Raw genomic sequence first — 25,908 nt, 5'->3', positions numbered from 1 at the left:
GTTTATTACTATAAACTTTTTTTTACAATTTGTTTACACTTTTTTAAACACTTTTTATTAAAATATAACATATAAAATATATATAAAATGAAAAAATAATAAATAAAATACTACTGCAAAGTTCTTTTTTACATTATTTTATAACAGAAGGTAACTCTTTTCTTAACCTTCTCTTAAACTTTTTCTACTAAAACCTTGAACTAACAAATTCAATTCCTGAATACATTTATAAACAATTAGCCTACATTTTTGCCACCAAAAATGTTCTGTTTTGATTTATTTTGGATTGTTTAACTCACAGTATTGAATTGGCTATGTACCATCTCTGTATAAAAATAATATTACTGCTCTATGTGTAACTGCATAGCAAGCAACATGATGATATACTTATTATACACTCATTTTGAGATGTGTGAGTTGCATACATAGCCATCTTTGATCTTTTGCACGTTTCTCCTATTCTTTGCTTGTGTTGTCAATGTAAACTGCCTGTGACTTTACTAACGATCCCCTCCGCAGCTGAGTAACAGCTGAGTAAGCCCGGGTTACAGCTCTTCCGTGTCCCGACTAGCTGTTCGCATTGTGACAATGATATGATTGACGTGATATGCAGATGAAAAATCTGATCACGCATTCCTTATTCTCGCTGTCACAGAAAGCGCGTCTCATGAATGCGTAGCAACAAAAGACGCGCAACCTCTCACGCACTTTTGAAAGAACAAAGCAGCGCGTTGACACGCGTTTAACATGCGCTTTTAGATACGACACGTAAACGTTTACATCAATAATCAAACGGATATACAACTAAGTAAATAAAAATCTTTCTGCGGGCCGAATTATGTTATATGTTTGACAGAAGACTTGCGCTGAACGAGGAGACTTCCGCCACTTAATATGTTCGTGCGGAAACACACGTATTATGTTCCGCACAGACGCACACAAAATGCATTCGGCCTTTCGGTGCACGTGTGCACCGTGCCGAAAGCCCTGAACCGAAACGGTCCGGTTCGAATACACGTACCGTTACACCCCTAATATCAATTAATCATAAAACGGCCCTGATATGTCACTAGACAATAAGAAATCATTTTCATTTCAAATACTTTTATCACTCAGAACAGTGGTCTGGCCAGGATATTGTCATTTAAAAAGTGGAGTTGCAGCCCTCAACTGATGTTTATGTTGTCATTTTGTGTATTGGCCACAGTGTTGGGTGTAACTAGTTACTAAGTAATTAGTTACTGTAATTTAATTACTTTTCCCTTGAAAAAGTAAAGTAAGGGATTACTCTTATTTTTCTTGTAATCTAATTACAGTTACTTCTGATGTAACTAAATACTGTGTATGGAATGTAAAACAATTATGTATACTATAATACAATCGTGGATTTAACATGGTTTTAGTTTACAATTCTCACTATTAACTGGTTGATTATTAGCATTAATATTAATGAGATGTTGGCTGTTTATTAATACTTAGCACATATTATTTGCCTGATTCTGCAAAACCTTATTCTACATCCTTAACCCTCCCCATTTCTACCAATACTTAAAATCAACAACTTCTTTAGTATTAATAAGCAGTAGTTGGAGTATATTGAGGCAAAATTAGTTAATAGTTAGTTAATAGAGAGTTTGACCATAAAGTGGGAAGAATAATTGATGTACTTTTATATATTATTTCTTTCGAGCCATTTCAAGTCTATTCTTGTATTATATACTAAAGGATTTAGAAAGTAATTAGTAATAAGTAATTAAATACTTTTTGGAGAGAGTAATTTGTAAAGTAATCTAATTACATGATTCAAGATGTAATTAGTAACTAGTAATTAATTACTTTTTTTGAGTAACTTACCCAACACTGATTGGCCACCAGCTGTGTGATTGCAGTACCAGTTTTAGCCACAAGTTTTGTGATTGCAGTACCAGTTTTGCCCACATACTGTTTCTTTAAATACAACAATAGTTTGTGCTGCCATGCTTTTTTAAGTTTATTTTCATTAGAATGGCGATACAATACAATTGTACATTAATTGGTCATAAATCTTGATTTTCAGTATTGAATTTTAGTGCACTTGAAGTTTAAAAAAAGTTGTTCCATTAGTATACTATTTACACTTGAAGTGTAGTCAAATAGATGTTAAGATGAAGTTAATACATAATTGAATACACTTAACTATACTTGGATTTGACGAATATAGTACAAAATGTAGAAAATATATATATACGCTATTTTTAAGTATATTTTTAATAGAATTATTTTTCACCTGGGATAGCACATGACAATCTACAAAAACAAGGGATGCTTTTATACCTAATAGGTGCATATTGGTACCTTAAATGTACATATAATACCAAAATGGTACATATTAGGTACTTTTGAACCTTTTCTTCTGAGAATGTGTTAGTTTAACAGTTTTATGAAGGAAAACATTTTGACCTATGGGCAACATTACCATATCATTGTTATTTGTTGATATTTCTGGAATAAGACCTGAATCAGAGTCACATCAATTCTTACTAAACCATCTGAAATGTTAGCAGGCTACCTTTTCCAGTTGAACTGTGTGGCTGTAGGATTGGCATCTGCTTTACACTGAAACACTTCTCCACTGGAAAGTTTCTTCAGTGGTGTCACATAGACCAGCTGAGGAGGATCTTTAAAACATACAGACACGACTGACAAATCAGTATTGAATCAACTACTCCTAAATGAAAATCGTATTACATTTTTGAAGTAAAGCAATTCACTTTAAAACTACAAAACAATTGGGGTTAGAATCATTTAGAGAGATCAGTTTAGATGGCACAAAATTTTGCAATGCTTGCAATAGAAAATGACTTCAACCTTGTTGCTATAACCCATACCCAGATTTTAAGAGTGTAATTTAAAATGATTAAACAAGATAGATGTACCTGCCTAATGTCAGCACAAAATCACTGAAGCAGTACGTAAAAGTTGCTCATTTCATGTCTCACAATGATCAATCTACAGGTTGTACAATAGTTGTTTTCCTCATTTCATGTCTCACAATGATCAATCTACAGGTTTTACAGCAACACATCCTGAAGGTCGCATTGTCAGAGTTCTTTTTAGTATAAAAGTAAATTAGGTTCATGTCTGGGTGAAAGAAACACTAATTTTGTCCTGCTGCTAATGTGGAAATTTTCTCTGTGTTTCAGCATTTATTAAAACATATTTAAAAGCCATATCTTAGCTTTTCACCTCCACCTATTAATTTACAGTGTTTCCATCCAGAGGTACATTTTGATATTACGCATAAAAACAGTTGGATGGAAACATGCTACACTGTAAAAAATGCCTGTGAAATCTACAGTACTTAACTGTGTTCGTGCACAGCAAATAACTGTAATAAAGTTCACAGTGGATTACAGTGCATTCAGTGTGAAATCACAGTAGTGTTTTAAAACTGTAAAAATCACAGTAAAAAGGTATGTGCTGTAGAAAGTCACAGTGAATAAAATATCCTGCAAAGATTCACAGTAACCAGCAATGTACTGTAGAGACTCACAGTAACCAACATTCTACTGTAGAGACTCACAGTAACCAACATTGTACTGTAGAGACTCACAGGAGGGGTGAGCAGGGGCGAAAGTACAATTTTTCAGAAAAACTTTTTATTTTAAAAGATATATTTTAGACAGATATATTTTTGCTGTGATCGGTACTCAAGTGTGGACTATGAATTCCAGGTGAAATTTTGGCATTGTGGCCTTAGACTCTGTCAGCAGGGACGAAAGTAACACACAGGTGGCTCAAAAGTAACAAAACAGAACAAGATAGATTTTTGTGTTACAATTGTTTTTAGTAAATAAACATGACTATGATCTTGTTTATATGTATTTTCGGTAAAATTTTGTATTCATCAAATGTTTCTAAAGCAACCTGACAGTACAAACTTGAATTGTTGAAAAAAACAAAAAAAATTAACAGTTTGAACACAATATACAATTTTCAATATAATGCAACAGTATTGGCAGTGGGAGAAGAGTAACAAGTGTTCATCCCGACAGGAACTCCTGACATTTAAACCCAATTGACTTTTATTTTGAAAAACTCTGAGAAATCAAACTTCATGATGTGTTACAGCACATTTTACATTCTGCAAACTCATAAATGTATTTAAGTCCAGTCAACAACAATTTTTGTTAGCAACATGGTGATGTCTTATCTTATTCAGGATACACAAAATAAATTGAAGAAAATAATTTCTTCAATAATCTTTGTTGGGAAAACATTTTAAAGTATATTTGATTTTGTATTATTTTAAGTATTATGCTAGTAATGACAAATTAGATTAATTTTCTATTTCTTTAAAGGAGAAAGTTCACTATGATTATTGTTTTGTCTACAGTATGGTACACACAACATTCCATTTAATATGCTACCACACTGAAATAAATTGTAGGTTACACTTAATACTTATACAACTATAAATAACTTTTCAACTATGTCAAACAACTTTCACTAATTTGCAACTATATTTCAACTAACTGTCCTCAGAGTATTAGTAGACTGTTAGGGTTAGGGAAGAGGTTAGGGTCAGTGGAATAAGTTGACATGCACCTGCAAAGATACTTATAGTCAGTTGAATGTCTGTTGAGGGATCATCACAATAAAGTGTTAGTAGATATTAACCAGACAGTCTACTAATACTGTAAAGATTGGTAGGATAAGTAGTTGCAAAGTTACTTATAATTTGTAAAATGTCTAAAGTGGACTATCGAAATAAAGTGTTACCAAATTGTATAGGCTGACTCGTCATGTTGCTTTGAGTATGATTGGTTAATATGACTGTCATTCAGTAAACTGGCCAATGACTGCTGTGTGAGCATTGGTTTAGTTTGAACAAAATGAGGGTGCATCCCAATTCAGGGTCTGGATCCTTTTAAGGCCGCGGACTTTGAAGGCAAGGCTCAATATTTAAAGGCAGCAGCCTCTAAATGCCACGAAGTAAACTGAAATGAGACGGTCTAGCCTACGGGGGCATCACTTGCTTTTCCCGTCCCACTACGATTGTCACCGGGACACAAAAGCTGAGACCTATCAGACTTCTAAAAATAAATATGGTGGCAGATTTTTTTATTTTAGAAAATATAACACATTGATGCAGTTTAAACTATCCAACAGTTTGTAAAATTCACCAACCTTAGAAATATACAAAAGCAAAATGCAACACACAACATTGCAGCAATAATATTAATTTACATCACTAAAACATCATTTATAATAGTAAAACAGACAAAAGGACCTTTAATTAGCAAAATATACACTTCATATTGAATTTTGGGATAGCCAAGGCTGTGAAGGATACATCTATGGATCCTCGGTAGGGCTGTAACGATTTATCGTGCAAATGCGTGTTTTCTCAATTAATTAATTTGCATGAATTATGGTGAAATGCCGCCACATCCAAAAGCCAGGGGGCGCTCTCATGCAGAAACCTCCTTTGTGCCACAGAAGAAGTAGGCTAGCATAGCAAACGCTATTCCAGGAAATGTCTACAGGAATATTTATATTGCTGTTCTTCAAATTGTTTCAGGTATTTTCATGATAATAAAGAATATTTTCAATGATTTTGTTTAACGAGCGTTGCTTTTTAAAATGCTCGTTATAAACGACTCCGATTCATAATGATTTTAGATTGATAAGGACTTCTGACTGACCAAAACGCCATAGTACACACACAAGCTGTGCATGAAACACTGAATGGCGATGCAGCAATGCATAATCAGGCAGGTCTTTTTAATGGGACAAGCTATATATATATCGTTACAGCCCTAACTCGGTTTCAGGGGGGAAAAGGCCACAGTAAGAGGCTTTTATATGAAGGAGCCTTCGAATTGTGACAGCCTTTGATGTCATTTGCCTTGGAAGGCCACAGGCCCTGAATTGGGATGCACCCAGTATAGTGCCACACACAAGTACAGTTTTAATAGTGTTGATTGTAGCTGTTTTTTTATCTGTCTTTTTCTTGTACGAACCTAACATAAGTGTTTATGTTCTTAATTATGAAAAACAATCTTAAATATTTAATTTTAGAGAAAATACACATGGTAGGCTAATAGATACTCTAAACAGTATTACACTGAAATCATCTTACTGGCCATATGCTGGTGAGACATGAAAACACATAAGCCCTCTGAATGGAGAGCAGTCATGCCCAGTTTTACCAGTGGCTAAACCTGCATACAGAAGATAAAATTGCACAGTTTCATCAAAGTGAAGTGTGTATAAATAACATAATAAATAAATTTGTTCACATATATGATACATATGATATAGGAAAAGGTCCATTGTTTGGATAACTAGTCCACTCAAAGCTAATATTGTTTCGGACAGGCACGTTTAATGTAAATTAAACAATAATGAGTTTAAGCATGTTGAATAGAATTAAAACATAAATTCTAACTTTTAGTAAATCTTGTAAATATGTTTATTCATACTGTAGGATCCAGTGGATTACTAGCAATTTAAATGAAAATTACTTTTCAATCTCTTAACATTGTCTGTTGTGGTATGGTTTCACTGACCTTTTTGGGCATGTTTTAATGTTACTTATACACTGTAAAATTAGGATTCTGAATTAAGAATCATTTTTAGAATCAATGGTTGTGTTGTGCACTGTCTAGAACTATTCATTTTGGAGTGAAAATATTGTAGACATAAATTTGTTTTGCATTTCAGTTATTATACTTCACAGTAATATTGTGTTTAATAAGAATTGGAGGAAACTTACAGTTTACTTGCAGTGTACTTTTGATTGATAATTAATTATTTTGTTTTATTTACAGATTGTCCTGTATATCTACAAACTGAATTATATTTAGTTATTTTTAGATTGTAACAAAAGTTTAAGATGTTTTAAGATGCATTTCTTGGGAATTCATCCTTTTTCATCCAAATTAAAATGTTATTTTACAAATGTTAGCATGCATTTATTGAATGTATTTGACTGTAAAAAAAAAAATTTAGTAAATATCTGTGAAACAGTGGCATTTTCCCTCAAATCAGAAAAGTATTGAATTGTTTTGTAATTTAGCATATTTAAATTAGATTATTAACGTTGTGACGTGATCATACAAGATACATGTTTTACCACTCATTATATTGTGACTTATGTATATTTCAGTTTAAATTAGTTTTACATGTTTTCTTAGCCATTTTATCTTTTTGCTATTTTATGTGTGTATGTCTTTTATTTTGCCTCGTCTGCCTGTCATGTGAGGGGTCACATGACATGGAACTTTGTATAAAAGGAAGGAGCAGGAGCACATGGTTAGCTGATGCTATAGCTAAAACAAGCAGTTGCTGGTGTGTGGAGTTTGTGTATTTGGGCTTACCTTTCCAGTTATGTTTTATGGACTTTGGATATCACTTTCTTGGATTTTATATACACCGTGGAAACTTTGCACATTTGGACTTTTAACACGCTTGGACTTTTATATTGTTTTAGATTTGTTTTTTGTATTTCCTTCATTGAACAGTCTTGAGTTTTTAAATAATTGTAACTAAACCTTTAAGGCTGACCATTACAACTTTATTTTAACATTGATGAATGTTTACAGAAAATAACTAACCAATCAAATGCTGTAGGGAAAACCACAATGAACTATATTAAAAATATATAATCTCTGCTTAGTTACTTGTCAATGACTGCCAGTAAATTACTGTGGAAAAAAATCACAGTAGTACCTGGCAGCCATTGACAATAGTAACTTACTGTAGAAAAGAAATCACAGTAGTTAACTGTTAGCCATTGACAAGTAACTTACTGTGGAAAAGAAATCACAGTATTTAACTGGCAGCCATTGACAAGTAACTTACTGTACGGAAAAATCACAGTAGTTAACTGGCAGCCATTGACAAGTAACTTACAATACGGCAAAATCACAGTATTTAACTGGCAGCAATTGACAAGTAACTTACTATAGAAAAAAACACATTATTTAACTGGCAGCAATTGACAAGTAACTTACTATAGAAAAAAACACAGTATTTAACTGGCAGCAATTGACAAGTAACTTACTATAGAAAAAAACACAGTAGATGGCAGCAATTGACAAGTAACTTACTGTGCTTTTTCTAAAGTAAGTTACTTGTCAATTGCTGCCAGTTAATTACTGTGAATTTCACAATATGTTTTTTACAGTGTACTGTTACATTATGTTGACAATTTTTATTATGCTAATTTAATTAAATTTTCTGTGTTTACACCAACCGCGGTAGAGGCGTAAAGCGCGAGTGATTTCAATGTTAAGTCAATGTGAAGACGCGTTGACGCGCGTCTGGAGGTCCCGTGGCGCGGATGAGGCGTTTGGCGCGGAAGACGCGTTTCCGCCTCATTTGCACGTCTAGCTCACGCGAATTGAGCGTTGTGCGCGTTATGCGCGAATGGTGTTTTTTCTGCATTTTGTGTTTGACGCGAATTTGAGGCTGACGCCCGAGTTGAAAAATGTGAGCTTTGGCGGAAATTTTGCACCGCGTTAACCAATCAGGAGCCTGCTTGCTGCTGTGGAGGCAGGCCTGCCCAGAGTCACTCATTTAACCTGAAGGAACACTTGATATTGTCCGTGATCAGTCACCCGGAGCTATACGACACAAGTTCTTATTTCTATAGAGACAGGAATAAAAAGGACCTCGCTTGGAAGAGTGTCAGTGAGGACATTGGGCAACCTGGTAAGTTGTAAATACACATTTCACTTCTGAGTCATGTGACGTTTATCGCCCGTGCCGTTTATTTTCCCCCTATAGTAAGGTTACCAAATACAAACCGGTAACTCTTTCGAAAATGCACAATCAACATCAGTCATCTTGCAAACAGACAACCGCATAGCACTTGCCCCTCCCACAAGAAGCGAATTTTGCCTCTGACGCGCGTCAAATGCTTGCTTTTTCCGCACGTCTACTTCGCTCTAGACAAGCAAATGCATTCAAACTGTTCAAGCGGCAAACTAGGCGCGGTAGACACGATTTTGACGCCTGAAACGCGGTTTGTGTAATGGTGCGTTTACACCAACCGCGTTTACCAGGTTGCCTGATGTCCTCACTGACACTCTTCCAAGCGAGGTCCTTTTTATTCCTGTCTCTATAGAAACTGCTCACGGACAATATTAAGCGTTCCTTCAGGTTGAATGAGTGACTCCGGGCGGGGCTGCCTCCACAGCAGCAAGCAGGCTCCTGATTGGTTTACGCGGGGCTTCAGCCGGCAATTCGCGTCAAACACAAAATGCACAAAAAGCACCATTCACACGTACCGCGTACAACGCTCAATTCGCACCTTTCGTGCGAGCTAGAGATGCGAATGTGGCAGAAACGCGTCTTCTGCGTCGCGCCAAATGCCTCATCCACACCGCGGGACCTCCAGACGCGTGTCAACGCGTCTTCACATTTACTTAACATTGAAATCACTCGTGCTTCACGGCTCTACCGCGGTTGGTGTAAACGCAGCATAAGACACAGGTGCTACAAGAAAAAAAATTAACACAACAATACAAGATAATACAAAACTGTTTGCAGCTTTTGCATCTTTTAATTGACACTCATGTTGCTTAATTACGTCACTTCCTAACGTTCCCATGACAACAGGGGACATGGCTGCGCATGTGTGAAGTAAATGCCACATTTTTAAACTTTCTGCTAAGATATGTGACTTTTTGCTACGAAAATGCGGGGATTATCAAAAAACTGACCATGCTCTCTCTATTTTAAGGTGCACTTTTGGCATATTTTAATTAGGAGCGGGTGGGTACAGAATAGAACATTACAGGAGGGGGAAGAAAATATATGTGGGTGGGTCCTGTTCCAATCTGACGATTACAGTACTTTCGTCCCAACCATGAAATTATACTAAAGTCTGGTATTGATAGACCACACTTGTGAGTTATTAACCACAGCAAAAATATATCTCTGTCTTAAACATTATCTTTAAAAATGATCCTGTGCTAAAAAAGTTTCGGTCCTGCTCCCATAAAGCAATTTCTAATGCAGTCAACACAATCTTATGGCAACGTATAAAAACGTACAAAAATTTTATGTTTTTGGACGTTTTGCTTTCCCCCCTGACTATGACGTTGGGTTTTGGGTGGGGTTTTATTATAGATTTTTTTTTAACTTGTTATGTACGATTAACTTCATCCAAATTAAGCAAATCATAAAAACTCATAAAAAATTTTTATTAATCAGGTTGGAACCTTAACTTTTTACAAACAATTACTATATGTCTTGCTTGAGCCAGGAGTAGCTCTCTAAATAACACAAACAAGACAGCTTGTCAAATAATCACCTTATAAAAGAACCATGGATGTAACTTACAATGCACAACTATCTTGTGATCGATTCCCAGTTCCTCTTGCATGGATGAATGCTTCACCACACACTGGACATTTTGCTGATTCATCTGTACAGTTGGTGTACCAATCAGAGTGCTTGTGACTGTGTACATCTCATCCAGATCTTCAACGGTGTTTTTTATTTCCTTCACTGATTTAAACGGAGTGCCCAGATGCCATGACACCTCAGCTGGAGACTGGGATGTGGAAACCGTGCAGGTTGCCAGACTGACCTCAGAGTGTCCAACGACAGGAATTTTATCAGCAGACACGTTTGCTTTCAAAGGGCCCGCTGTGGTTAGAGAACAGTCAGAGACAGTTTTAAAACATTTTAAAATTTAAAAAGTTAATAAACAATAAAACATACAAATATGGTAAATAAAAATAAAAGCATATGAAGAGCTCAGATGCAAAAGCCACTTAAAGCCACCTACATCAAAAATTAGATGACTAAATGCTCTTCGCATGTATGTTCAAGAAATAATGTTGCTTAACATCTGCTTAATTCCAGGCCATCCGTTAAAGCCACAGCAATTTTTCCCACAGTTCCATGGAAGAAGAATTGGATGAACAACAGCATGCGTACGTCAAGGTGCAAGAGTTTTTAACCTAGTTAAACAGGGTTTCCTAAATATATTAGGTCCTAGATATTGTCAGAATTTTTGAGCCTTTAAGTCTATAACTCTGTATTAATATGTAGGTTATTATACGCCTTTTAAATTACATGTATGTTTTTTTTTTAAGTCGATTCTTTTATTTTTATGCATTGATGTAGATGTATTTACATAGGCTAAGCATCATAAAAACCTTTTCAAAAACATACAAATGTATAATTCTAGATGTTTATTTGCTCTTTATAGATCGGGATCACTAGACGAAAGCTTAATAACCCTATTTTTGTGAAAACCTACATTTCTTCAGTAGTTTTGCCTGTCATAATTAGCCTGTGCGCATTTTGCCTGGTCACACATAAGGCAAATTCCAATTCCGAAGCTTTCCTATATTCCCTCTGAAGATCTGAGCTATTGATTGCGAAGGGAGCAATTGTGTCTCATTGTCACTGTCACTATCTTGCCCCAGTGTTTTCATCATCAGCTGTTTATCATCTGTTTAAATGATCGCAGCATGGAGCATGAGACCACCACAGATGGAAAGCCCTGAGCCTGCAGCAACATGAGAGCCAGTGCATACCGCAACTGAGCAAATAATCGCCCTAGAGCCCAGGCCCCACCAAGCGTCTGACCAGGTGTGTGAGATGGCAACACTGTGTGTTGCTGTGGAAATCTTGGTGGAGTACAACGGCTTTAAGGGAATCTCAGCCCACACCCCCACCGCTGCAACAGATGAGCTGCAACAGTCTACTGGCCAATTGGATTGTTTTAATGATGTTTGGCTGTCTGCAGCCTCTACTGGCCCCGGCCAGCTCTCCTCCGTCTCCGCTGGTCCTGCCCAGCCTTCCACCTCCAACTCATCTGTCGTTGTCAGCCAGTGAATCAGCCATGAGTCAGCTGGCATCTGTTAACACCCTCACATCCCCATTTCCCAAGTCTCCATCCTCCAAGACCCTGACTCCACTTCTGCCCTTTGACCCATCAGCTACACTTTAGCAAAAAAAAAAAAAGTCCACTAAATGAGGCCATACTTCTAAAACAAGTCTAATAAGCCCCAAATCTGACTATTAATTCCCAAACACAGAGTAAAGATAAGTATTGCATAATGTTATCACTTGCTCGGCCCTCCTCATGAGGTTTTTAAGGAGAAGGGCATTGAGTAAGGGAGTAGTATGAAACCCAGACATGCATCAGGGAGATGGCTGACACAGTCTCGGCTGCCCTTACTCCCTTACTTAACCAGTTTTTGATGAAGCTTGGTGGGTTTCGATTTGTAGTTTCAAGTCCACTGGTCCAGGACTGGACTCTGGTTCTTGTAAATGAATTCAATGCACTGGCCAGTGACTTATCCTAGTTCTCCGTTTTCTCTCAAACTAGGTATTGTTTAGAAACAGTGAAAACTTGTATCTTGTTATAAGCACCTTTTGTACTATTGCCTCCCTTTAACACTTTGCTTTTATTGTTTCCTAATCTTTGTAAGTCGCTTTGGGCAAAAGCATCTGCTAAATGACAAAATGTAAATCTTCCCCTCAGTCCTCAGTAACTCTGGCTACAGCGGAGGCTTCCAGATCCCTGCATCAGTCACCTTGCCCTCCAGAACCTCAGCTGGCCCTCCGGAACTCCAGCTCTGCCCAGGTCTCCTCCTCCAGAGTCCCCATTCCCATCGCTCGTCCCCAGGATGTTGAGCACCAAAACTCCACCTTGGGGCTTCATCCTAGCTGTTCTCTGGCCCAACACCTTGCTCCTCCTGCTCTCGGCTCCTCCTTGGCTCCCTGAGTTTATGTGGTGTCCCCATTCCTGAAGTGCCCTTAAAGGGCTCAGAAACGTAGTTTGGAATTTCTCCATGCTCTCTCTCGCAAGGCTTGGCTGTGCAGGAGCGATTCTTGTTTGTTTAATAATAGGAGGGCTTCTTCATTAGGGAGTAATTATAATATAAAAATATGAATAATATGATGGGATTTTATAGTAACCTTAATGTAGTATTACACTGTATTAAGAACATCTGTGTACATGACTGTCTTTAATATATTATTTGCATGACAGCATTTTCATCTAATGCCACATTCACAATGTTTCAATATAAAAAAAGACTTTTTCTAATAAACCTTGATGCTGGGCCTGGGTGGGGGCTTGGCTGATTATAATAACTTTACCTGTGGTGGGGGAGGTTTAAGAGATGCGAAACTAGAGGTAAGGGGAAAAATGGAGATGGTTTGTGTTGCCAATAGGCAATTTTATTTATATAGCGCTTTTCACAATAGTTAATTGTTTCAAAGCAGCTTTACATTAATAGAAACAGTGAAAAGCACAGAAAAACGTCAACCCACAGAAAAACCTCAGCTGTAGGGCTAGCTGAGGTTCTGGAGGGCAATGAAGATAGCTAGATTGGGCACGTTGGGTTTAGAACTGGGGGAGGGTTGGTCACCTGTCTATTTCAATGTCAGCTCAGACGCTTATGGACTTTAAGCATGTTATAAGATATGCTGAGCAAGAAGGACCGATGCGTCTCTTGGACTAATTAATCGCTGCTACAGTGCTATGTGCTACCGTCCTGTTTTTTTCTGTGGATGGCTATGATGATGATCTACTAGTTCCCAGCCAGGAGCGTATTAACCTTGTGGATGTAGTTTCGGTGTTGCAGTGCTATTACTTACATATGTACATAGTGGGAACGTTGACTTTACACTCTAAAAAATGTTGGGTTGTTTTTAACCCAGGGCTGGGTAACTATTGGACAGAACACATTTCTGGGTTAAAATGACCCAAATAATGGGTTGTTTTACGCACTGCAGGGTTTTTGTTAATCAACCATGTTGAAACAACCCAGCAGTTGGGTTAAAACAACCCATTATTGTGAAATGTACTAAAATTAATTGTGTGATCACTGCTTTAATATGAGTGAAGTTGGTGTTCTGAGTAATCTTTTGGAAAAGCATACTGTCTGATCATCCATTTCTGTCTGTTTTGTCTTTGGTTTGTTTTGACAGGTGGACACATGCGCACCTGTCATTGTGTCATCCCCCCCCCCACCCTCGTCATTTCATTTATTCCTATTATGTTCCTCCTAGTTCACCTGTTTCATGTTCCCCTTTCATTGTTGCTGCTGTTTATTCCCTGTTTCTCTTGTCCTGTGTGAGAATGCCAGTCCTTTCAAATAGACTTTCACTGCTCTTGCCCAGTCTAGTTCAATTAGTGAGGAAAACAATCTTGTTTGTTTTGGTGTGTTTTCTGGCTACCATCACCCGTCTACCCTGTCAGATGCCAAAGCGCTTTCTGTGCTTTTCCCTTCTGCCTCCTCTCTAAGGCTTTCACACTTAATAATAGTTAACCCCCGGGTTATTCTAATTCTCAGGTTAATGGAATCCTGGTTTATCTGTATCACGTTCCACACTGTTCGTAATTAACCAGGGTTTAAGAGATAACCCTGGATCATAATCGGATTATTTCACAATAATCGCTTGTCTTGCGCTTCAGAATGACATAATAACACTTGCGTCACAGCATAAATCTCTCTTGGCTCGCTGTTTTAAGTCTCCTGGGATGTCATTTTTTAACCCATCCAGATGTTTTGAGTGCACACTTTAGTTTCTGATTGGCTGTCTGTTGCTAAGGGCCGGGACAAAAGACGTACAGTCCCAGGAATGTGATCTTTATAAAGTGATGTCATATGTTTTCTATATGATACAAACCATATGTTTCTATATGTCACAAAGCTGAATACGAAGCCATATGGAGTTTATGTATGGAGTTCAGATTTATGGGGGTGGGGTTGCCACCATATATATACCAGTAGTAGTACAGTAAAGCCATGAAGTCAGACGTTGCCTACGCAATATCAACCCGAGGAAAGCAGCGGGACCAGATGGAGTACAGGGTCGGGTGCTTAGAGATTGTGCAGCTGAGCTAACACCAGTCTTCACTACCATTTTTAACCTGTCTCTGGCGACCTCATGGTTCCCTGCATGTCTGAAATCGGCCACAATAGTCCCAGTCCCTAAGCAGTCGAACATTACAAGCCTTAACGATTATAGGCCAGTGGCACTTACTCCTATCGTTGCAAAATGTTTCGAAAGATTGGTCATTACGCACATAAAAACTGCAATACCGTCTTCGTTGGATCAATACCAGTTTGCTTACAGGAGGAACAGGTCAACAGAGGATGCCATAGCTATGGTGCTACATACTGTGCTGGAACATCTAGAGCATAGGAACACATATGCACGGCTTCTGTTTGTTGATTTTAGTTCAGCGTTTAATACAATTCTGCCAAACAAACTACGAAATAAATTACATGAACTTGGACTAGGTACCACATTATGCAATTGGACACTGGACTTTTTAACAAACCGTACACAACATGTTAGAATGGGCAAGCACACATCCCCCACCCAACACAGGGGCCCCCCAAGGTTGTGTGCTTAGCCCACTTCTTTACACACTTTTTACATACGATTGCACCTCTTCCTTCCCATCCAACTATGTAATAAAATTTGCCGACGACACAACAGTGCTCGGCCTCATCACTGAGAACAATGAGACTGCATATAGGAAAGAGATCCAACTATTAACGGCATGGTGTAGCGGTAATAACCTGATCCTCAACACAAAGAAAACTAAAGAAATCATTGTGGATTTCCGCAAGACTGGACAGCTAAATCACTATCCACTCTCCATTGGGAACGAGCTGGTGGAGAGGGTTTCTAGTTTTTTAAATTTTTAGGTGTGATTGTGACTGAGGATCTGTCGTGGGCGAAAACCGTTGCCTCTGTAACAGCGAAGGCCCAACAGCGGCTCTTCTTCCTCAGAAAACTAAGGTGGGCAAAACTGCCCCGGGAACTCATGGTTAACTTCTACCATTGTGCAGTGGAGAGTGTGCTGACCTATGGGTTTCTAGTGTGGTTTGCGTCCTGCACCAGCCCAGAGAAGGAGGCCCTACACAGAGTGGTGAAAACTGCAGGAAAGATCATTGGGGTCACTCTCCCAGACATTTCAGCTGTGTATACCTCCCATTGCATGAATCGAGTGAACAAAAACCTCCAGGACTACTTACATCCAGCACACCACCTTTTTCAACCACTGCCTTCTGGGAGAAGGTACAGATCCATCAGGGCCAAAACCAGTAGGCTGGCCAAAAGCCTTTACCTCCAGGCAGTCAGGCTGCTCAATGGACAGTCTATCCACCCTCCACCTATTGGCATCCCTTTGTGATGAGGTCTAAATACCTATGATCTGGACTCTGCATTAGATTTATTTATTTTTGGACTTATTAATTATTGCACCAAGCACTTTATTGGACATAGCACTTTAAGGGTTTGTAGGGGTACGTGTAGATTAAGTTGCATGGGTTTTAAAAGGGAGGATGTGATGGAGTGAATGGGTGAACAACTTGAAGCATGTGTCTGTTTGTTTTTGCTCCATCAATATTTCGTTGTTTCTGAAACAATGACAAATAAATAAACTGAAACTGAAACTGAAACTGAAAACTTTAGCAGATCTTGCAAGATCTCCTCACGGCTTTATTTTGCTAACAATAAAGTCCATCTTTGAAATCAAAACATAAGACTGAAGACAGTTACAATGTATTATTTTTTAATATTGTGCATTGTTACTGTACCAGGACGATTTATGACTGTTTTGTTTTTGCAAATAATTGTTAGGTCTCATGTTCAATCTTCTATCACTGTCTTTAATCTCTACCAGTGTGTTTGTTTTCTCTCTTTTATCGTGGGAAATTTCAGATGTGTAAATAAAATTGTAATTGTTGCAGGGCCAAAGCTGTTTTTGTGTCTTTTTGTTCTACACCTACAGATTGTAAACCTTCGCCCAGAAGGGAGAAGCTCAAACTCTCTGTGCAATGAATGGGAACTGTCATTAAAAATGTAACCAGTTATGCGCTGCAATTGTTTTGCGTACAAGTTCTCCACGTTATGTTGTGGCTCGCCGATCAACCTGTAAGATCACTTCACTATTTGGTTGAGTTTTTATTTTCCACAGAGGGGTTCCCAAACCAGGCTGCTAGCGCAAATGATAAAACAGATTCAATAAAAGCATGGATGTCCTTTTCTCCTTACAGCTTCAGAATTCAAATGTGAGTTTTCAGTCTATTACCGTCCCCAGGTATTTATAAGATTGCATCCATTGAACGGTTTGACCTTTAATTGACGCAAGTCTCTTGTGGGGAACCGGTTGATGAGCACACTATCAGAGAGACTATCATTCACTCTCACTCTTTGTGTCCTGTTTGTTAAAAAGTTAAGGATCCAGCCTAACAGGTTTTTGCTGCAGGTCAAACTTTTCTAGCAGCCTTGCAGTTATAGGGTTGGATTGTATTAAAAGCAGAGGAACAGTCAACGAATAAAAGTCTGGCATGGGAGCCACTGTTATCCAATGCTTAAAAATTTAATTAAGTAAAGTTATTCCAGCATCTTCCACTCCCCTACAGGTCCTATAAGCAAACTGCAGAGGGTCAAGTAAATGCTCAGTTTTCCTTAATATTTCGGACCTCACCAATTTTTCAAATGCTTTCATTACAATTGATGTAAGTGCCTTTGGTCTAAAATCATTAAACGTTTTGGGGGTGTTTCATTTGGGAACAGGGACCACCACAGCATCCTTCCATACTAGTTGTGGTGATTGGACTGCTGCTTTTTAGATTCTAGAGCCCTGCTATGGTTTTTATACTATCCCAGGCTGATCCAAGGTTGTTTGTTACTATTTTAGCTGACAGAACAGAAGTTGCGCGGGCTGTTGCGATTAAGGTCATTGTGATCAAAGGTCATTACGATCAGTTAAGCATATCACCAACATTACAACTTTCTAATGTGCACAAATAAAATAGTTTTGCTTATAGACAGTAGCCCTTTTCACACAGAGATTACGGAAATTACACTGAAAATGTGTCCGGATTTGTCTGGGATCATTTGATTTTGGTTTATTTATACAGCCGGTCTTCCTAAATGCGTGCATTCACATGCTTTAAGATTCCGTAAAATCGTGATGTATTTAAAGTCCAGGGGCCTCATGTATAACTTTGCATAGATTCCAACCTTGAAGTGTGCGTACGCATATAAGGCAGACTTTGCGTACACACAAAAGTTTTCCAACCATCATTCTGGCATTAATAACGATTGTCGGGATTTACTAAAGACACGCAGTGCATAATTAGCACTGTAAAGGTATGTTTTAGTAGCCTGGTTAGCCAGACCTACATCAAGATGTAAGGTCTGGCAACTCTTCACACAAACGGCTCAATGCAAGGGGCGGGATATAAGGTTGTCCCTCAAAATGCCTCTGCACGCAATAGGATAGCGCTATGACCAATCAGAGCAACGAAGAAGGTGACGTATGAGTCCCATGCGTTTCCCCACCAGTGGAGCTAATTGGTATATCAAACTTTTACCGTAACCAGTCGTCAAAACTCCAAACACATCTTTCTTGCTTAAAAAGGACTTCAGTAGGGTTATTTGCTCTTCACTCAAAGAAAAACATAAGTCTAAGTCCTCCAGAGTCGCGGCCAAAGCCGCTTCAAAAGAAAGCTGTTCGCCAGCAGCAGCAGCCATTCTTTGTTTTCAAGTAGGAACCGTCGCAGGCAGCTCTGTCGTCATCATGTTAAGCCCGCCCAACAGACGCTACACACGATGTGATTGGCCTGACCAAATTTTGGTTTTTGGAGCTGTTAAGTGTATTGTGAGTGCCTAGACTAAACCCTGGCAGCAAATATATTTTGCGGCCGCTAGGGTGCGTCTAGATTTCTAGGCTAATGTTTTAGTTATTTTTGTGACTGACCTTATTACATATGCATTTAGGTGATTCCTTCTCAGACGCAAAATTTATGGGAGGAGACTATTTAAATGATTCACGAAATGCGATTTACTAATGTTTTCGCGTGGGGTATTACTGGTATTTGCGCCATAATTTAACACCAAAAAAGCATGTCTTACATCATTCTGCGCTTGAAATTGCTGCAATTGTAGCTGATAAAAGGATGCTTGAAAGAGACGGTAAAGGCAGAGGATTTTTTTCACCTGTCTTCGTAATGCCAGAAAGACATATTCAAAAATACAGTTTGCCAAGCCATGAACGTGCACAAGCATGCACTGTAAAAAATTAAACTTAAAATCAACAGTAACTTACTGGCAACAAATAGCCAGCAAGCTTCAGTATTTTATTCCACGGTAAAATTGCTGTAAATCTGACTACAGTAGTTCACAGCATACTGTTTAATAATCTACAGTATATTTTTACTGTAAAATGAATTACAGTTCATATTTTTGCACTGTGTTTTAAAATACTGTAATATTACTATGCAGTATAATTGATTACGGTAGTTTTTATATTCACATATATACGCATATATACACAACATATAATGGTGCTAGAGAACACATGGGATCCCATTTTTTTGTACTTACGCACATACTGAATTTCATTCGTAGGTCAAAATATAGAGCATAAAATATTTTCTAGGCAGTGTTGATAAATGAGGACCTAGGTGTTTCAAAACTTAAAAAACTTCAACTTCAATTTTGTCCTCTGGTTCTTTTCAGTGTAAATCTCGGCCTAATTGTTTTCCTCATATAAACCCAAATTGTGGGAACATTTCTCTATATTAGGCTACATTATGATAAAATAGTCTACATTATTAAATGTCCTAGTACATCATATTATTTTTCATCATCTCAAAGGTTATAAAGTCTATTGTAGTGATGTAGGCACTCCATAGTTTTTTTTCTGTCATTTTGCATAACTATTTTTTTTTACAGTATTGTCTATGATTAGATGACAAATACTAGACTAATAAACTTTGAATGAAGAAAAGACTTTACATATTCATATAATATTTGAAGAGTTTCATTGCAAAATGAGATAAATCCATTTTTTTTACATTTTTGTGAAAACATGTTTATTATTATGTTATCATGTTATTATTTTGTTTTATGGTGCTACTTAGCTGTATTTTTTAAGTTATGAAGGTTTAAATCAAAATAAAACAATTGCAGTTGAATTAAAATTAATTGGAATACACAACCAAAAAACGAGAATTGTGAACAATTAAAAAAACGGTGGTTATCTCGTTTTGCAACGAAACTCTTCATTTCTTTAAAGCCTTGCGTTTCAAACACATAGACACGCTCATGACAGATGTGTGAATCACTCCATTCATTGTAGAGGCGGGTTAGAGTTTTGAGGTTTCTTCAAGCTCTTTTTAATACTTTTCATCAGTTAATTATTCACTACTCATAAGCAGATTCAACTTCTAAATGTAATTACTAAAAGAGTGCGTACGAACGGTCTAAAGCATCCATAGGGTGCGCACTTATTTACACCAAGTTTATTTTTTATAAATCTAGATACGTGTGTGGAAAATGTGTATGCATATTTCTGTGCCCTTTTTCTCTCCCGCGTTTTAAAGAGCTGAACCATAAATTCTTGTTGTGATGACAAGTAGGGCTGGGCCGGTTTGGATTTTTTCTTACCACTTTTGGCAGGGCTGGACTGGGACAAAAATTCGGCCCTGGAATTTTGGCCCAAACCGGCCCACACTTCATATAATTACAAATACCACCCATATATGCGCACGCCTTTAAATATGTATAGCAATAGCAACTCCAATTCAATAAAAGCACTAAACCCAATAGCAGATAGAAAAGAGTGAGAGTTGACACAACAAACACTTCTAGAACGTGTTATTTATTAATGCCATAAAACTGCATAATCCACACTTATGAATCCTAAAACAAGCTTCATGCAATTGGCAAAATTTGCCATTGGATTGCTGACTTTTTACAAAATACAAGTGCTGCTTACAGTAATATTAAAACTGATTTGAAAAGCCTGTTTGAAAGCCTGTTTCTTTTTGTCGCGCAGTTTTTTGCACAGAGACCAAAGCGGTGATTGGGCCAGCTTAATGTCATTTAAAAAAATAACCAATGGGCTGCTGCTTAAATGTCAGTGGGCCGGTCTGTCTAGAAAAAAAAGACGCTAACTGGGCTGTTCAGACAAAGATAGTATGAGATGTATCGGCCCAAAAAGTACATCGGCCCACCGGGAAACTGCCCGGTGTGCCAGATGGCCAGTCCGCCCCTGACGTTTGGTAATCCACAAATTCCCGTGGTTTTGCGGTTTATTGGCAAGACAATGAGTTAAATAGCATGAACAATTTATTTTTCAGCTGAAAAAAGCTGGCATTCGGCATCCTCAAGGCGTTATCAGCCGTGTAAAAAGCTTTGGTGTGTCCCGCCACTAAGACTGATTTAGGATGGAGCAGTGTAGGACCTTCATTACCCCAGCATGATTCTTCTGGTAGTAAGAGTTTCAATAGTCATCGACTTTCTGCTAAAGAAATGCCTTCATTGACTCCAGCAGATGCTATACGCATTCTTGATTTGATTTTAAAGGCCCCAGTGATGACAACAAAACTTTATCCCAGGATGATATTAAATTTTTGAACAAAATTAGTGAGGGTACACTATAAAAAATATGCACCATTTTTGTCAAATCAACATATATTTTTCTGTTACTTTAACTTAAAAAAAAATAAGTTAAACAATTTCAACTTCATTTTTTAGGTTATGTCAACTTTTCACAGGTCAAAACTTTGGTTGGAAAAAATTTGGTTGAATTTACTTGAAAAACCAAGTTGTTTTAACATCATGCTACAAAGAGTTTGGTTCCAAAACGCACTAAATCAATTTGGACTAATTTGGGTAAAAATGTGTTTTCTATACCAAGAAAGTGATGAAAACCACTATTTTCTGTTGCAATCTTTCGCATAGCATCTTTAGGTTATAATAACATTAAAATATTTTTTTTTCACAAAATGCAATAAATCCATACGTTTATTTTCAAAATGCTATAAATCTATTAAAACAATATATAAATGTGCATTCATCTTTGCCATGTTATCTTCATTTAGTTGACTAGTGGTATACACTGATAAAATAAACATTAATCGCATTAATCAAAACACTTACTTTGTCATATTAAGAACACTGTCATTGCTGCTATCATCTTGAGGACATTGTCTCTGAACTTTTTTGACAGCGATCAGCTGTAAAATATTTTGGTGTTAGCATGAGAAAAACTTGATGCTGTCGGGAGAACAAGCAACCAGCATTTTTCCGTCTCCTGGATGCCTCTCGCATAAATTATTAGATGTTGATGGCTAACGTTTCTCTCCCGTCACAGAAAAACACCACAGGTTTTGCAATGCCATCAAAGTATTATTTTGTTTTTGTTTGTTTGTTGATCATGAAGTACAAGATGAGGAAAACTGTGTTTATTTAACGCACCACCATTGTTGTTTACAATGCTTGGAAAGGTGCGCTGTGATTTGTTGAGCGAATTTATTGCATTTTGCAGAAAAGGAGGACTGGCGTTTATTGGCGAAAAAAGGGAGAAAAGATGACAAAATAACACTGCGGATATTGGATTTGCATAAAAGTACGATTTTTTAAATGCCGTTTATCGCGTTTTAGAACCAAACTATTTTTACAGTGTATTAGGAAAAATAGCTTTGGACACTTTGAAATGCCTTTGACTTTTAAAGAAAGACCTAATATGCCAGATAATAAACAACTTGCCCTTGTAACGATTAATCATCTAAAGAGGAAAATGTTAAGGGATCAAAGACATAAGGTTCACTATGTGAAATTTATGAGATCAATGAAAGATGAGAAGCAGAAGAAATGTTTGGCTAAGGAGCCTCAAGTTGAAAAATTATATCTGTCTGAACGGCTATCTCCCCCAATGACCTGGCTTAAATAGCTTGATCTGTGTTCTTCTCAGATTTCGTCAGCACCTTGTTGCTCTAATATGTGATATGAGAAAATGTTTAATCAGTTTCATGTTCATGAAGCAGACAGATTTCCTGCGTTTCTTGTGGTGGAAGAATAGAGATATAACAGAACTGCTACAAGAGTGCCGAATAACAGTACATCTATTTGGAGCATCATCATCTCCAGGATGTGAAGCACTTAGCTGAATGTAATAAGGATCAGTATCCCTTAGGCTTTCAGTTTGTAAAGATTTCTGTGTGGATGATGGTGTAACAAGTGTACAAACAGTAGAAGAGAGAATTTAACTTGGAAGCTAGAGAACTGTGCCACTGGTGGCCTCAGACTGCACAAATTTGTGTCCAATGATTAAACCAATTGGGTAGTATGTCATACAGAGAGCTAAGTTTCACCTTGAGTGTGTGTGCATGTGTGCCAGATGACCCCCTTCCTCCTTTACCTCAGGGGAACAGCTCAGGAATTTCACTTCAACAATAAGAATGATCTTAATGGATCTTTCAACAAATAAGAAAATATGTAAATTGGAGGGAGTTTGTCATCTAATTTATCTGAAGGATTTTGTATAATCTTTGTATAACCTTTAACTTTATTATCAACACAAGGAAGACACAGTGGTAAAAATGTATTAACAAAAGGTAAACAAGAAAAACTAAAAACAATACCAAATGATACAAAAATACTAAAACATAAAAAAGATGGAAACTAAAGTGCAAACAATAGAAAATAGGAGTGATTGAAGTTGAATTTACGGCAGAATGTTTTCTATTTCTAATAAGGTAATTTCCCATAATAAAAATAATGAATAAACTGTGACGAAGTGCCGATCTTCTGGAGCACCGAGAGGATCCTAGCAATCTGGAACACACAGATGCAGTCCTTGTGCCGGTTGCACCAGCTGTGTGTAAGTTACAACGTAGCTTAGTTACGACGTAAATGGGCACTAAGTTACAACTTACGCACTAATAAATGTTTTTGCGTTGCACCATTAAACTTAGTTTAAACGTAACAATATGTTGTAACTAAATATTTATGGAAGCCTCTGTCCATGAATAATGATGGAATAAGATGTCAGCCAGGGCCGGGTTTCCCGATAACGATTGAACTTAGCACTTAAGAGCGCTTTCTACGAGCTACTTAACGAACATTCGTTGTTCATTTACGTGCGTTTCCCAAAGATGCACGTGAAACGATCGCTCGCAGCTGGGTTTTAAGTGCTACTTACGAGTCGCTATCCATTTGTCAAGTGCTGAAATGTCACCAATAGAATGACTCGAATTTGTAGCAGAAGCTTGTCAAGGCTAATGATCTTCAGCCGATGTGCACTAATATTTTTAATAATATATTTATATTACTACTCATGAACGCCAAAGAGTATAGAAGAAAAAAAGGGCGAAACTCTGATGCGTTTTTGGCAACAGCCACTAGGTGGCGCTTGAGTAGCGCGGCCGCCATTTTGGAATGAAAATTCTCACAGCCAATTCATTCTCAATTCATTCTCAGCGAATCTCACAGCCAAATCAGAAGCGCAATAGAAAGTTTCTTAGATTAAAATTTTGTTCACTTGCTACACCTACACGAAATGCTGTATTGTCTTGTATGTATGTGTTGTGTTGTTGTTGTTATCAGTTGTGGAATCCAATCATTAAATAGATACACATTTGAGGTAGTTTTTTTCTTGCTTTATAATGTAATTCTATTTTATGCTACTTTACACACTTACTATTATTATGTTATACCATGGTCTGTTTAAATCCTCGATTCTGATTGGCTGGAAGGTGTGCATTAAAACTGTTTAATGCACAGGTAGTTCCAGTCAGTTTAATTACAGTTAGAAATAATCTGCTACTATAAACATTGGTAACCATAGTAACACAGTTACACTTGCAGAGAGAGCGAGCGAGACATAAGTGCGTCTCTCTTTAAAGTGCGCAGGTTTTATTTCAGCACTACTTAAGCGGATGGAGTGCGAGCCTTAACTTAAGAAAATGACCGTCATTTTTACTTGCCTGTTAAAAAATGTACACTGTAAACATTCATTACAGCTTTAACTTGGCAAATAACCAAGGTATAAGCGGGATAATCCACGGCTAGCCATGCATTAAAGGGTTTTAATGCACTTTGCTACGCGTCGGGTGGTTCTTCGCCTCTACGTCGTGCATTAAAACCCTTTAATGCATGGCTAGCCGTGGATTATCCCTTACTTACCAGCTCCATTAGGTGTGAAATATATTTTGTACATAATAATCCCCTGGATCCCGCAACAAACATGATAATCTTATAGAACATGATGCATTGCTCTGTCTGTTATCCTATAATTGCCACTTTTGGACAATGGCTGTGTTTTTTTTTACTTAAAGCTAGGCTTTCACATTTTGAAAAATGCTAACGGTAGCCGCCTAGCAATGAAATCCCGATCCCACCCTCCAGTCAAATCGCCATCCAAAGTCACGCTTCTTTCAAAACACATGAACACGCACAGATCAGACGGTCACATCTCATGTCTCATTCACCAGTGAGAAAACTTTGCAGTACACAGTGAATACCATTTCCAAAATAACCAACACAAACAACTGGTTTACATCAGAATTAGTTTAAGCACACTTTCGGTTGTGTAGACGTAGTAACTATATCGTTACGCTAATCCGTAAACAAACACAAATTTCATAAGCAACACAATGTTTCAACAAAGTAGAATATCTGAATCCATCTCAATACAAACATATCGCGTACCTACCTTACCAAAATAAACAGTGCAACAACCCTTTCAGACCCTTTGCCTCCTGCAGCTGTTTCATCTCGTGGTAAAGCAGTAAAGTTACAGATGTTAATTTGGTTTATAAAAGATGCCTTTAGTTTTGTGGCTCCTGCTTAGGTTGTCAATTCAGCAGAAAAGTTTGCCATTCTCACTGTTTACAGACAGGAGGTGAGCGCACGTGAACGCGCCGATGACATATTGTGTCTGCGTGGACTCGCTGCGCGGTGGACATTCAAATTACGCTTACGTATGAGGGACAAAAAAGAAAACGTCTGTTCGGACCGAAATCTATGATTGGTTGAAAATTTTTTGGTCCTATGCCTTTCACAGATGACACAAATTTCTACAAATACATTTAAACAACTTAACACAGTGATTGCTATCAGGATGTAAGG

General features: G+C 37.6%; 1 protein-coding gene across 1 annotated transcript in view; it reads right to left on the bottom strand.

Annotated features, from left to right (window-relative positions):
* Positions 1–25,908, bottom strand: part of LOC129451764 (nectin-3-like protein) — a 45,923-nt gene that overhangs the window by 6,037 nt on the left and 13,978 nt on the right. The window contains exons 2-3 of the mRNA XM_055215199.2: positions 10,336–10,644; positions 2,549–2,657 (exon numbers count right to left, since the gene is read on the bottom strand). Coding sequence (XP_055071174.1) covers positions 2,549–2,657; positions 10,336–10,644 — 418 coding nt within the window. The remainder of the gene's footprint in view (positions 1–2,548; positions 2,658–10,335; positions 10,645–25,908) is intronic.

This window comes from Misgurnus anguillicaudatus, chromosome 17 (genome assembly GCF_027580225.2).
Source record: "Misgurnus anguillicaudatus chromosome 17, ASM2758022v2, whole genome shotgun sequence".
Lineage (NCBI taxonomy): Eukaryota > Metazoa > Chordata > Actinopteri > Cypriniformes > Cobitidae > Misgurnus > Misgurnus anguillicaudatus.
Note: the sequence above shows the minus strand (reverse complement) of the source record. Positions and strands in the feature narration are given on the sequence as shown.